This window comes from Buteo buteo, chromosome 6 (assembly GCF_964188355.1).
Source record: "Buteo buteo chromosome 6, bButBut1.hap1.1, whole genome shotgun sequence".
NCBI classification, from domain to species: domain Eukaryota; kingdom Metazoa; phylum Chordata; class Aves; order Accipitriformes; family Accipitridae; genus Buteo; species Buteo buteo.
The window spans coordinates 27,161,060-27,176,331 of NC_134176.1; the positions used below are offsets into that span (position 1 = coordinate 27,161,060).

Below are 15,272 nucleotides of genomic sequence, written 5' to 3' on the forward strand. Positions count from 1 at the left end.
GAAGATGTGCACATTATTACTCTATTTGACAAAATAGCTTTGAAAATGACTCTGACTTCAGTTTCATATGGATACCCAAACTAATTCTCAAGTCTTTATATGGAGATAAAACGTTGCAGCTCATTTTAGCTAATCAGTTTAATCTACATCTGCAATTTTGAAGTTACTCTAGGCGCTGCTCATTGTGTAGCTTAATCTCAACAATCATTCCTCTAGCTCTGAAGCTGTGAAAAGGCTGATGAGCACTGCTGTGATCTCTGTGTAAACTATTCCTCTAACTTCAATAATAAATCATATTTATATCAAATATTCTTGTCTTCTGGGTGCAAATCCTATACTTGCAGATGTTATAGAAGCATAACTTCTAATCACCTTTGAACTAAAGTCAAAGATAAAGATTCATGGAGTTTATCATAGTTGGCTTCCAAAGGACAAAGTTGAAAGCTTTATAGCAGACAGAGTGAGACTTCAGTTAATTTCTGTTCTGCAGAACTGAAGCAACAAATGTGAGTATTATTCCACATGTGAAGACAACCAATGCTAATGAAAAAGTAAGATCTATTTCCACAGCTATCGCTAGGATGAAACTATTAACTTTTTATTTGCAATGACATCTTAGTAACTTTAACTACTGAGACAGAAATGCAGAGATCCCTTATGATATATTATAATTCACAGAAGGATCAACTCCGAGTTAAGTGTAATTTAAATAAAATGAGTAGTACAGCACACTGAAAGGCTCTTTTAAGACATGGCTTTGTATAAGAGGTGTTGCATCTCCTAGACTATTCAGTATCTGCATTAACAATAAAGATCCCAAAGCAAATCGTAAGTTGGTAAAAGTTCTCCTAAGTACATTAAAGTCAACATCTATTTTATAGTAACAACATTATATACAGCTTTGGTTATATTATGATAGTACCAAAAAGCTCCATACAGAATGTAGGGTTTCACTGTGTAGAATATTGCACTAATATATGGAAGAATATAGTCCATGGCAAAAGCACTTTAAAAATACAGTTTTCTTGGCGTAGGATGTTTGGATGAAAATACAGATCAACTTTTAAATTGAATCAAGTGGCATGACAAAAAGATTTTTTTTTTTTTTTTTAAACAAGTATCTTTTAAAAATTAATAAGTCAAAGGAAGAAAAGGAACACTAATTGCTGGACAAATCTAAACAGGTAACAGTCATTCATCATCCAGATCTAAACCAACTTTTTCAGCCACGATAACAAATAGCAAGAAAAAGCCATTATTGCTTCCCTATTACAAAAACAGTTACAAGCATGACAACTTGCAGTGCATTTCTAGAAAATCATGGAACTTGTGACTTAGATTACTTTGAATCTTGATAATATGTTTCCAAGCTTTGAATGCCTCACATTTTCCCATATAATAGAACACTGTCACCTAATAACAACTGCCTGAACAAGGTTTGTGGCAAAACACAGGTTTGTCATAAAACTGAGATGGGGGGGGGAGACCGAAAGAGCAAAATTATATCCTCCAGAACACAGATGTCTGTATATTACTCATAGACCACTGCCACAGCATTTGATCCCATCATAAATACATGCAGTCTCAGAGAAATAATTCTTTGAGCAGGGAAACTAATTTTGAAGATGTAGGACATACATAAAATGAATAGGTTTGTCCTGTTGTACCACAGTAATTGCTACAAAATCAGCAGCTGGACCTGAATCTCAAAAATATAACTAGGACCTAACCCCAAGAGCATTACTTTCCTGATAAACAAAAGATGCTCTAGAAATCTGTTTGCAAATTTCCTGGTTTTGGAAATTAATTTTCCTGGAGAGGGTGTTTAGTTCACTAATACCTACTTTCCACAGAAAAATTATGTTCAGGTTTCTTTTGAATACATACAATGAAGCTATTCTAAGCATAAAGACATCACCTCAAGTAAAGGAGCAGAAATTTGAAGAGGTGTACCTTTTATGAAAAGTCATGTTTCCGCTTATAATTAATGAACAATCTGTGTAAAATCTACTCTGACAAGGACTCCGAGTGAAGCATCATGGCAAAAAACACATTCTTGGAGCCTTCCAGTTTACCTGTGCGTCAGGACTGAAGAAAAAGACAAGTAAACGGTATAGAACCACTGCATAGTACAAAAGCTCTAACCTTCCCCACCCCCAACCGTCTTATAAAGTGATACCTGAAGCTAGAAGGGCCCATCTGATGGAAGTGCTCCACAAGACAGGCATAAAGCATACATAGTATGTTGCCCACTCACATAAAGCATCTTTACTTCATTCTTAGTTTTCCCCCTTTTCTATTGTTCCTTTTTCCACATCGCTTAAGTGAAAAGAGAACAAGGTATTTTTTCCTTTGATCTCTACTCACCACTATAGGGAAGGGAAATAAGAAAATGTTTTAATCATTTCCTACCCCTATGCTATCTGCACTTAATTCTTCAAAACCCCAAACTGTTGCATTGAATTCAGTCTTGAAATTGTCAGCTATTTGGAACAGTAGACTGGGTACAGAGGAAGGAAATTGCACCCATGGTCTCAGCCCTATCCACAGCTCTGAAGTCATTTCAGGGTAAGAGGATGGGACCTCGAGAGCAAATGTAATTACTAAAAATACTACTGCTTTGTAAAGACACAGGTCTTTATGCATTATTGTGCTAATTGTATACCACTATCTTACACTATTTCTGTAGTGGAATACTGGCTGGAATATCTAGCTTTCAGAAAACTTCATTCTTATGAAATTATCACACACTGATGTTTATGTTGCATTGAGCTGCTTAGATCTAGCAAGGCTAACTATTAATAGTTTAACCATGGCAATAAGTTTCTTCTAACAAACATTACACTATCAAATAAGTCACCAGCTTTGCACGCAGCAACAAAACTGTATTTTCACCTTGTCAAAAATAAATTGCTCCCAGTAATAGAACCTGAAACAATGTAATCAAATCCACTCCCTAGTTCAGTTACCAGGACCCATCACGCTGTTTTTATAAACCCTGTTAATATGCTCCTCTGAAACAGTGCCTTCCCAGTAGCAACCTGCCTCTCTAGTTTGCATAATGACTACAGTATCAGCCATTAGAACCTATACAGTAAATACACTACAGCAGTGAAACACTCCATTGAGCTCAAAATAAGAAACCTTCAAAATACTCAGTGTTAGGAAAAAATATATAATTAATTGACAAAATTAAAATGGCTTCCAAAGGCAATTTGCAATGTGCAGTTGAAACATGCAAACCAGTAACATTTACTCAACTACTCAGTATAAAAGTTTGTTCCTTGTGGTAAATTGTGTTGAACATCTTCAATAGGGCATTTGAACTTTTGCTTGTCCTTCAAAAAAGAAGGCACATTAAACCACCACATTCCTCTAAAGGGAATGAGATACAGTTGGAGACTACTGACAAGAACTAAGGACGATTCTCAGTTGTAGAGAAGCAGAGGCAGATAGGATACTGAAGCAGCAAATGGACTGAAGAATCAGAATAAAGCATTGAACTTGTTGAGAAGGGGGAAGCCTGAGGAGCTTTCCCACTGTGTCTATTTGTGCTGAAAGAACACTCCACCTCATCCCTTGCTAGACACATTTCTTTAAGCCAGGAAGTTTAGCACTTAACACAGAAGTCCATCACTACTCTGAGTTCAGATGAAAAATCCAAAAATTGACACTCTCCCAAACTAGAACTTTTTTGCAAAAGCCTGCTCTATGTTCCAGAAAAACAGGGTATATATGGCATTTTGTACACTAAAATAAGCTTACATGTAATTTCCATTCCAAAAATCTTTCTAGGACTTCCTGGTCTGCAGTTTGGCATATGAGATAAGAGAATTCTCTTCCTGCCAAGACACCACAGATTATAGCAGTGTTTCATATTCAGTTAACAGGCATTAATTAAAGCCTATAAGAACAATTTTGGATACAGAGCTTCTAAGGTAGTCACCTGCAATTATGATTCATGCTTTAAAAGTAGAAAGACTAAGATAATATACCTGTGTTATAGAAAACATCATAGGCATTGGGAATAGTCTACAAAGCCACATTTATTTGCACATGTACAGAACAGAGCAACAGATGTTATTGTTTTCCATACAAAATTATATAAAAACAGTATTCACCTTCATAGATAACACCATACCACTTTAAGTTGTATTAAATACATTCAGAAAGCATTCTTGCACACACACAACATTAGTATTAGGTAGTCCCAGGTAACTCCCACACTGCAATGTAATTATTCCTAGTGGTATGAAGGGATCAAAGATTAGTCTGCAACTAAAATAAAGAGAATCCTGGTTGAGAAGCAACCTGAAGTCTTTCCTCCACTGGCCATCAAAGCAAGGAACATCATTAAACAGATTAACTGTCTCCAGAACAGAGATGTAAGTATTATCAAAGCACCTGCAGAAGGCAGGTAAGAGTGGTATTCCAGACTGACTTGAGCTATCTTGGCCAGTGTTAACATTCCCATTTAATCACTGCTTGCCTATGGATAGGAAAAAGTTTTATAAAACTGGAAGATAGAATTGAGTCAGAGCTTGTGATTACAGAAGAAAACAAAAAGTATAGATCTAAATCAATTACTTTTGCTTCCTACCCAGCACTGGAGAGATTACTCCGTTTACTGGGTCTTAAGATTCCCATTCTTGCAAGTAATAGAGGGGAAAAGCAAAATTTTACGTTTCCTGCAATACTGCCTCCCTAAATATGATCTAAAAGGGGAATTTAATTGTCAACAGGACATCTCAAACAATTTATTTAAAACGCACATTTATTTCTACAAAAAAAAAGTGTATGATACAGAAGAAGTGATCACACCTACTTAAAGGTTTACCTATTAAAATATACAGAGGATCTTAATGAGTACAGGATATTTAAAAAAAGATGCAAAGGAGTGTTAATCTTTTATTTTTACATTTTCAGGAACTTCACATAATTTTGGTAAGTAACCTTTTACAAAATTATGTAAAAAGTACAAGAATGCCTGGTAAACAGTCTGCATTTTTCCAAAAGATTTTTTACAGCATGCAATTCTTAAGGCAGCCTTCTCCTCCTCCTTACAAGGAATCCTTTCACTCAAATAATCTTCCGCTGCAAAGATTAGGCTAAGGAAGCTTGGTCTCTTCTGTTAACGCCTTTTGTCTTTCCTGTCTGATTTACGGTCTCTTTCACTCCGTGAAGTTCTCTTGCCTGACCGACTACTTTCTGATATAGACCTCTTCCTGTCAGATCTTGAACTTTTATCCTTTGAGCTTTTGGTATCTCTACTCCCACCTTTTGAGGACTTGTGACTTCTATCTACTCCTGAAGCATCCCTTCGCTTCCTGTCCGTACTCCTTCTGCGTTTTCTATCTCTGTTATGCCCTCTTCCTCGGCTTCGACTTCTACTTTCACTACTGCTAGAACTACTGCTGCTACTGTCCCTGCTAGTACTTCCACTTGTAGTGCTGCTGCTGGTGGAACTACTCCGACTGCTACTGCTGCCAGTGCTGGAACTACTTCCACTACTAGTACTGCTTGAAGTACTACTGCTACTACTGCTGCTGCTACTACGGCTATGACTCTTACCAGTTTTGTTCCCTGCCCTACCTCTGCTTCTACTCCTAGTCTTACTCTTAATTTCTACACTCGGTGTCTGACTCTGCTCTGTCTGTGCCTCAACCACCTTTACAGACACCGCAGCATTTTCATCCTTGTCTGCCTGGGGCTCTGTATCCTGAGTGGACTGAGACAACTGAGGTGACTGTGGCAGTGGCACAGACTGTGGCTGGGATAGAGCCTCGGCCACAGGTTCTGGCTGAGTTTCTGGCGCCTTTTCCTGTTTTTCTTCAGGTTCAGCTTCAATTTCCGGTTTGATACCTTTCTCCTTCTCGGGAGAAGGAACATTACACACTTTTTCTGGCTGAGAATCACACTCTGTTTCTGGTTCCACTTCTTTGCCATTTTCATTTTCTACAGGTTCTACACTATCTGCCTCATTCATTTCAGCCACATCCTGCTCATTATCCACTGGCTGAATGTTTTCACTTTCCTCTTTTACAACTGTGACCTCTTCATGCTGACCATCCTGTTGCTTGTCATTTTCCCTCACCTCAGTAGTCTCTTCTACTTTAATCTCCATTTCATGTTTCTGTTCATCCTCTTCCTGTTCTTTCTCTGCATCGCTATGCCCTGAACCTACTTTTCCCTTTTCCTCCCCTACCTCCTCCATTTCTACATCATTGTGCTGATTACCTGTCTCCAACTCTTCCACCTGCTGAGCCGCCTTACCCTCTTCCTGCTCCTTGTTCTGTTCTTCCTTCTTTTCTTCATTCTGCACCTCCTGCTGTTCTTTTTCCTTCACAGATTGTCTTCTGGGCCTGGCCTCCATTTTGTTAATCTGCTCTGCAAATTCATTTCGCCTGCTTTCAAAGAGTGCTAGAGAATAAATGCATAAATAATAGTTTCAGATAATCTATGGACACTGAAATATATTTTCCCCTTAACTATGAGCTAATAAGTTATAAATTTGTTTTAACTTATAAATACTGCATCCTTATTCATTCTGAAGTAGCCAGCCACTCATGCATAATGAAAAAGACTGCTAGTTACCTTAAGAAAACAAGGCAAAGGGGATAGTCAGCTCAGCTGAGTATCAGAACAGTAAAGCCCTAAATCTGAACTAACAAAAAGAGGTTTTGATTTCATTAAAATCAATCCAACCAACAGTATATCAAAATAATACCTTGATTTCCTGGTATTTATATATTAACAAGGTTATACTTCCTAAGGTAAACAAAAGACAGTAAGAATCAGCAAAAAGCTGGTTAGGTATTAAGAAAGCTTAAATAATGTAAGCAATTCAGACAAGTGAGCTAGCTTATTTTATCCCCCAGCCCCACACAATGAAGAAAAGCTTTTTAAGAAAAAAACTCAAAACCAATACATTCTCAGTTTAATAAAAAAAGAACAGTAGGTCTACCATCAACCGCAGTATTTTAAATTGTTTTCCAAAAGAAAAATATAGTCATCCTGTGAAACAGAAATGAACACACATTAAGGTAAAAAAAAAAATCCCCAAAACCCAAAACCAAACCATCATAAAGTTCTAGTGCTGTGCTTTAGAAAAGGTTTCTCAAATCCTTCGTAAAAACCTGCATTTCTTTGGGTCTTCAGTCCACAGAATCTGCCTTTTCAAAAACTAAGTTGCTGCACTGGCATACATCTGGGTACTAAAGCTAATACAAAGGATTATGTTTTAAACACATACCTCTGAGATTATGCATACACCTCTTTTGTAAGAGAATCAAAGCACATCCAACATAAAAATAAGTCACTGAAAGAGTAATGTTCACTTATGATGAACACCCAACACAAGAACATACAGTTTGCCCTAATCATGAAATCTATGTATTTAAGCAGAGAAGCTTAAAAAGAAATTTGTACAGGAAACATCGAATGGAGGCAAGAACAAGGGCCTTCGTATCATAAAGACCACTTACCATTCATCTTTTTCTGCGACTCTTCCATCAACTTCTGCGTAGCAGGACACATTCTGCCAGGTATGTAGAATAAGTGGGGTTTTGTCTTGGTTCTTATGTATTTAATTATTTTAGCGTTATGTTCATTCCATTCTTCTTGCTGAGAAATGAAAGAAAATAACCTTAAGATACACAAGAATAGTTTAAACAAGAGAAAGATCAAGAGCAAAATTAAAACTCACCAACTGAGCAAGCTCAACCTTTTGCTCCAGTAACCGCAGCTCTGTCTGTTTAGCACGTCTTTCTTCAAACAGTTCTCGCCTTTCGTTTTCAACTTGCTTTCTTTCTTCCTCTGCCTGCACTTCAAGTTTTTGTTCAATTTCTTGTCGTCTCTTTTGCTAAGATAAATAAAGAAGGACCCTAAATATATTTTCTAAATCAAGAAAGTGTTTTAGTTTGGTCCAATTAAAATTTTGAATTATTTACACCATTAAAGGCATTCCTAAAAACACATCAAGAACTATCTCCTAAATTACAGGTAATGGAAGGAAAGAGTGTCACTGCTTGCTGGCACCTAATTTTTTGAGGGTTAACTATAAAATTATGGGCCCCTGTGGATTTCTGTCTGCTTTCCTATCATTCAATTTGGATCTGAATTTTCAACACAAGCTTAAACATGGTGTGTGTTTTTTTTTCCCCCAGTGGCAGAAAAAAAGAAATAGATTTCATGTGTTCCACTTGGAGGGAAAAAAGTCAACTCCCCCAGAAACAAATGAAGGACTGCAGACTGGTGTTTGTGACCAACAAAACAAATTACATTGTGAATACTTCCAGTATATTCATTGCTATTACATACATTACTATAATCCAGGAATGCCCTGTTTATATGTCCTAGACAGCCATGTGTTCAGATTGTATAATAGCTAATATGAAAATACAATTCAGTGCCTGGACAACAAAATAGCTGTGTCATAAAACTCCTCAGGCCTCTACTTTGATTTATAGTAAATTTTTATGTATGAAGACAACAATGCCTATACAAATTCTCAGAAAAAAATGTTGCAGAGAGCAGAAACTTCTCAAACTCTCTTTATGCAAACATATACTACTTGAAACAAAGACTCTCATGTTTCTAGACCATCCTAATCAATAGTTTCTTGTTCTAAAGGCAAGCAGGCAACAGAGAACTTTGGTCCTTTCTCATGTGCTACATGGCAAGTTAGATAGAACAGCAGGATATCCAAATACTGAATCTGAAAGTAATCAATACCAACACTGCAAGCCAGCTATGCTAACACTACACAGAAAAGGTTTTCAGTTTAAAGACTTTGTATCTGCTTCCACCAGACTGCTGCAAGTAGAACTTTCAAACACTGGTTTTAATCTCAAGGTTATTAGTATTAACTGAATAACCCATTTAGGGCAACAGTAAACAAATATCATACTGTCCACAATTTAAAAGGGTGTACTAGGAATAAAGTTACCACCATCCTATACGCAAGTTTTTTGAAGTTACCACTAAGCTATGCAAAGCCTTCACTTCAGTACAATCACATATCCATTTATCAAAAAACAGGAATTCTTGTTATTTATATAGGGAGGGGGAAGCCACTTGTAGTCAAACAGATGGCATAATACAGCCATACATTTCTGTATACTTGGTTATAATCTAAACATCTGGAACACTTCAGGGTGGGCACTGCTCCAGCAATACTGAATCACCATTATTACAGAAGTAGCCTGTGACCTATTAAATAGTTAACCATACAATTTTGCTTTATTATTTACAATCTGGTAGAACTAAAAATAAGTACCCTCTCAGTAGCAACTGTGGACTCCTGTTTAAATTTTTGAAGAGTGCCCATCAACAAGCCAAATATACGTCGATTCCTGAATAAAAACAAAAAGAAGTTTGAGATTCAGTTCAAGTACCGAGATTTTTATTTGCATAAACAATCAGAGAAACCCTCCACCTCAGAGATGTTTATTTTTAAAAGCTCAGTATTACTCAAGGCCATCAGCAATAGAACACATATTGACTGTGCCAACAGTCAAGGACATAATTTACAGTCACATATCATATTTTGCTTAAGAGTAAGACACAGCTCTTATCCATAACACAGCACAGTTAGCGGTGGGAAAATTGGAAGCCTGCACATTTTACATCTGGAAATAATGACACTAATGAAATATTAAAATAAATCCAAAAGCAGAGAGTACTAAAGAAAAGGTTGAGTAAATACAGTGTGAGCTATCAATAAAGCAGTGAACTGCAAGGTCATAGGGCTTTCTGAAAAACATACCCCCCCTGCCCCACTCAGAGGATTAAGCAGAAATGGAGCCACAGGGGAGCAAAAGCTTATCTGTCACAGTTTGCTTAAAAGTATCTTCTACGGTGAGACACTGTACTACCAGATGAAACCAGAATTGCTCTCACCCAATTAAGTGTTGTTTTGAGAAAACTTATATAAGTAAAATTCTTCAAGGAATTCCCTTCTTCTGAACAAAACCTAATCTCTTGAATTTCACCTTTTCTTTCTTTCTATTTAATCCCAAATTAAACTTTTACAGCAAGAGGCAGACTCTCTTACTTGCCTTGAACTTTCACCCAATTAAGAGAAAAAGGAAATGCTACTGTCTTCCCTCAGTACCACTCTACTACAGTGGCACAAACCTGACACGGAAAGGTAAAGGTATATTAAACAGCAGAAATAGGAACAAATAAAGAATTGAGAGCTAGAGATTACTCAAAGTGTATTAGTATATGAATGACAACTCAGAAGACACTAAGCAAAATCAAGAGTTCAATGGATGCTGTCCCCTTAAAGAGCCTCTTTCCACCACAAGTCACATAGATATCAATACTGGTTTTCTCTTCTCCCCGGAAGACTACTGAAGTGCAAAGCAGTAAAACTACAATTCTTATGAAACAAACTTTTAGTGCCTGAAGCTCTAGGAAGTCCACTAAGAATTTTTAAAGTGTTTCAGTGAGGAAAGCAGTTGGAAACTGGTGATGGAAGCAACAGCAGCCTGTTAGTGGTGTTGTAACTGTAGAAGTAGTAAGCAAAGTGCCTCTTCTGTGCTAATCCACCTGTGGTCCTTATTAGAGAAGCTCCCTATAGTTCCTTATTCCAGCTCCCATTCTTCTATTTATTTGAGGTATGGGTTTTTATTGCACCAGGTGAGCTGCAGACTGAAGTGGATGGAGTCCAAGAGGTTGGACACAGTTGCAAATTTGCTTTTCCAACACCTCTTCCCAACAGAACTGCACCTCAGCAATAACTTTTATGCGCCACCCTGGCACAAATATAATATAGGAAAAAGGAGATATACATAGGAAGACTCTAAAAAGCAGCAGGCAAAAGGAAGGTCAGACTGTACACACAATAATGAGTCTAAAAGTAATAAAAGAAACTCATGATGGAACTACTGCGTTAAAAAAAAAAAAAGGGGGGGGGGGGAACCCACGCCCAAAAGCCTCCTTCAACCAACAAAATAAGTGATGTACCAAGACGGTTGTAACAGTCCAAAATGTTAAGTAACCAATGAAGCTATATATATTTCTGTCTTACTCAAAGATGATCAGTTACAAAAGCACTAGCAAATGTATTCCTGTAGGTGGCCTGAGAAGCAGAACCCCTGTTGTGTGTGAACGATGTGTTGTTACCGTTGTGAAGTATTTAAGAGAATATTTTTTAAAATAAATTTTATACATTATGGTACCTCTTCAACATCATCTTTGATACATAATTGCACCTGTATAATACTTTTTAAATCTAAAGCTACTTCCTATGCTAGCACATGGAAGTATCACGTTAGCACTTAAAAAGAGATTTCTGTATACCTTTGTTTTCCTTTCTCATCCATATTTTGATCTTGTATAAGGTCTCGACGCGTTCGCTCTTTGGAGGTAGCAACAACAGAAGATGGCAACGCTGGCTACAACGAAGAAAAACAAACTACTTTGTTCATGTTCCAGATAAGCTTCTTCCTGCACAGCTCCATTTATCATGTATTACCTTTTTAATGTCATCATCCTCTGCGTCGCTTTCTTGGCGTGATTCTCTTCTTGTCCGACGTTCTCCACCCAGCCTGAGGAAGAAAAAGCATTAGTGGTCACTAGAGAACATATATTTAGGACAGTATCTGTTCTAACACGAGAAAAATACAAGTCAGCATGTCTAGGCAGAAGAACCAACGTTTCCAGTAAAAATCTCCCTACTGTTCCAATGACCAGTAAGTAGCATTTTACAAACATAATCTACTGTTGGTAAAAATCAGTGAGAGGAAACAGTTTGAGTTTTAATACAACTTGCACAGTAAAGTAAACCAGAAGAGCCCACATTACTACCATATTTGACTTTTCAGAATACCTTTGGAATTTATTTCTTGTTTTTAATGTTTGCACTTTTCTTTTTCCAGAATCTCCAAAATGGCTACTGGTATAAGGGGATCGCGAGACAGATTTAAATGCATTAAGATACAAAGGTTGGTATGATTTTGCAAATGGGAAATGCTCTTTAAGTTACCTAGCCAAATACCTAGAAAACAGATGAGGAGGGGCAGAGCACCTAGGACCTGAGAACTTGGATGAACTGAGGCTTTAACAAAGAACTAGGCAATGTGTTAAAAGTTATTTTCGTCTTTCACCTTCAGCTTTGTGGCACAGCACTTTACCACTGGTAAAGCTGTTTCACAGTATTGATTTTGTGTTAACTCCAAAATTCAAAGGCAAGCCTTGCTTTAGTCAAGGACTACCATTGCACACAAGTGCCTACAGAATGAAGCTCACTATAATCAGTCACATCTGACGGATCTGCATCCAGAAGTGAAAGCTCAAAATCTGAGTCTATTGTCACACTGTACACATCCAATTTATTTAACGGGAGATCTCAATCATAATTCAATTTGTGTCTACTGTAAAACAAATCTGGGCTACTAAGCAGAATATAATATAGCAGACTGTAAGCTAAGTAAAACAGAAAATTCCAAGAATCTTTGTATTGCTATACCTTTATATTACTGCTATAATCTTTATATTGCTATAAGGTATGCAAAAAAAAAGTTTCACCACAGTCAACTGCTATCATCCAAATATATTTCCAACCAGTCTTGAATATGTAATCTCTGAAGAAGACAGCGAAAGTCATCAGTTATTAACAGTTATTGAATCTAAGTATTTTAAATTTACTGTTATAAATTCTCATTCTGATAAAGCAAGTTCTCTGCATTAGTTTTTGAACCCACCTACTGGCTGCCCCTTCAAGATCCCTCTGTTTGGCTGGGGGTCCTCCTCCGCTATCCGAGAATCCACGCCTAAAAAGAAAAGACTTGTGATCTCAAAACAAGGTAGGCTAGCCCCAGGTCCAACTTAAGCCTGCATAATCAAACCGTATTTTGGCTTTGTGGTCATGACATAACAATAAATTTTAAAGCAGCTCTATCATCATTTACTCTTACTACCGCAATAAAGTGTTTAAACATACTACTTGTGGACCAACTAATTTAAAATTGAATTTCTGCACTTATTCAATTGAGCAGCTACACTCAAACAAGGAGCCCCATTATGTTCAAGTATTCATATTTGCAGTAATTTTCAAGATGTACTACACGTCTTAATCAGCAATTTAATAGTGAAATTTGACAAAAAATCCACTACATACTGCATTAAAAAAGAACTACTGCAAAAAAATTGGCCTTTTCATTCTACTTGAGATGGGGGTGGTGGTGTAGGAAAACCCACAACAAAGCACTAGTGGTTTTACCTACATATGTTTTAAAACTCCTGTTGACTTCAACTCTTTCTATTCTTCCTGGAAAACCTACCAGCTTTTTAATTACCGAGAGACCAATTTTGGACGATGTCAAAGAGATAAAGTCCCAGATACCACACAACACCTCCCTTAACTTTGATGCCCCCCCCCTTATTTTTCAGACTAATGGCTGAAAGGGTTAGGGAAAACCACCAGTTTAAACCTGTTGTAACTCAAAATGAGAAGATACTTCAAGTATCAGGCTGTGACATAAAACCCCATATGCCCTGTAGGCCAGCTGTGGTGCCTGCCTACTGAAACAGCAGTATGATGAGCAATGGGGTCCGACGAGAAATATCAAACGCCCCGGTGTAAGGACAGCAAACCAAGGCCAGCGTAAAGGGCAGAGGAACCCCCCCGCCCGTTTCTGCGGCTCCTTACCTTAGCAATAAACTCCCACGCCCTCTACCTCCACCAGGGCCTGTGAGGGCTAACAGTCTGTTTTGAGGGGGCCTGCAAGAGACAGCGGGCGCTGTTAACGCTACCTGCCCCCCCCCCCACCAGCCGCTGCAGCTCGCCTCCCCGGGGCGCTGCAGCTCGCCCAGCCAGAGGTGCCCGCGGCCATCACCATTCCCTCACGCACCCCACGGTCGTGTCCCCCCCACCCCGCCACGACTGGCAGACGCCGCCAGCAAACCAGCCCCCCCCCCCCATCCCCATCCCCATCCCCGCGCTGCGCCTGAGGAGCGGCGATGGCCCGCAGAAGAGCGCGGAGGCGGCGGCCCACGGGCTGACCCCGCCGACCACCCCTCGGGCCCCTCATACACCCCCCCCCCCCTTCCCCGCCCCGGGAGACCAGCGCGGCGCACGCCGGTCCCCTCACCCTCTCCCCCCTCCCCGCCGCGGGCCTGGCCGCTCCTCACGCCTCCCCCCTTCCCCCCGCCGGGCCACTGCTCCCGCTGGCGGCCCCCCCCCGCCTCACCTCACGTCGTTGGGGTCCCGTCCCGTGAGCTTGCGGATATTCTCGTCCACGTGCTTGAGGCTCTCCTTGGCTTTCTCCAGCTGCTCCTGGAGCGCGCGCACCGCCACCGCCATCCCGCCCGCAGCGCGGCCTAGCCGGGGCCCAGCGCAAGGCACCGCTGGGTAATGGTCGGGAGGGGGGGGATAGACCCCACCCCCGCGCCGCGCGGCCCGCCTGGCGGCCCACCTCTCCGGCAACTGCCAATAGCCCCTCGGCGCTCCCCTCCGACCGCCAATAATCGGGCACGAGAGGAAAGGGCACGCCCCGCGGGAAAGGCTCGCTGAAGGCGCCCACCAATCACACGACCCAGAGGCAGACTGGCATCCCGACCGACCAACTACTGGAAGCCTCTGCCTGCCAGCTCTACGAATCACCAAAGGGACCGCCGGAGTGACATCGCTTAGAGCTAACGACAACTCATGCGTCAGTTTCCCGCGGCCCAATCAGAAAGCCATTTCGAGGACGCTTATCCCCACCCTCCTAGGACGCATCCTACTTTCCCACTCTCTATGGGGCCGACAAGCCAGCATGCCTGCGGCTCGAGTGGCGGCCAATCACCGCTCCACTACAGAGGCCGCTGTGCCAGGCGAGCCAATAGGCGGGGACGTTACTGAGGGCTGGCGCGCAGGCCGGTGCCGGAGGGTGGCGGCGGCGGCCTCGGGGGCGGCCCGGCGCCGGGCGCCCGTCACCCGAAGCGTAGCCTGGGCTTGGCCAGCTGGCTTTCCGTTTAGTGGCTGTAAAACTCCGTTACCGGACGGTACTCCTGACGCCTGTGGTGGCGAGGTGTTTAACCGCACTCTTCCCCGCCAGGCAGCCGGTGCCGTTTCTGTGGAGAGGCTGGGGAGAGCCCGCAGGCGCGGAGCCCGTTGCCGGTTCACAGTGGCAGAAAACGGAAGGCGAATAAACCAGTGACGTTCTGAAGACAATTAAAAACCCACGCCCCCCCTCCCCCCAATTTCAGTAGTAAGGGGGGTGCAGTTCCGCAGGGAAGAGAGGCGTTCGGCTCCCCTCCCCTTCACGGCACTCCCTCCTGCG

The 15,272-nt window shown here is 40.7% G+C and overlaps 1 protein-coding gene across 1 annotated transcript; it reads right to left on the bottom strand.

Moving 5' to 3' along the window:
- Positions 1 to 4,028: 4,028 nt before the first annotated feature.
- Positions 4,029 to 14,389, bottom strand: PNN (pinin, desmosome associated protein). The gene is made up of 9 exons (XM_075030249.1): positions 14,199 to 14,389; positions 13,658 to 13,729; positions 12,711 to 12,779; positions 11,483 to 11,555; positions 11,308 to 11,402; positions 9,278 to 9,353; positions 7,706 to 7,861; positions 7,485 to 7,623; positions 4,029 to 6,420 (listed from the first exon to the last, which is right to left on the bottom strand). Exons 1-9 carry the CDS (start codon positions 14,309 to 14,311, stop codon positions 5,132 to 5,134), a joined length of 2,082 nt encoding a protein of 693 aa, XP_074886350.1. The 5' UTR covers positions 14,312 to 14,389; the 3' UTR covers positions 4,029 to 5,131.
- Positions 14,390 to 15,272: the final 883 nt, after the last annotated feature.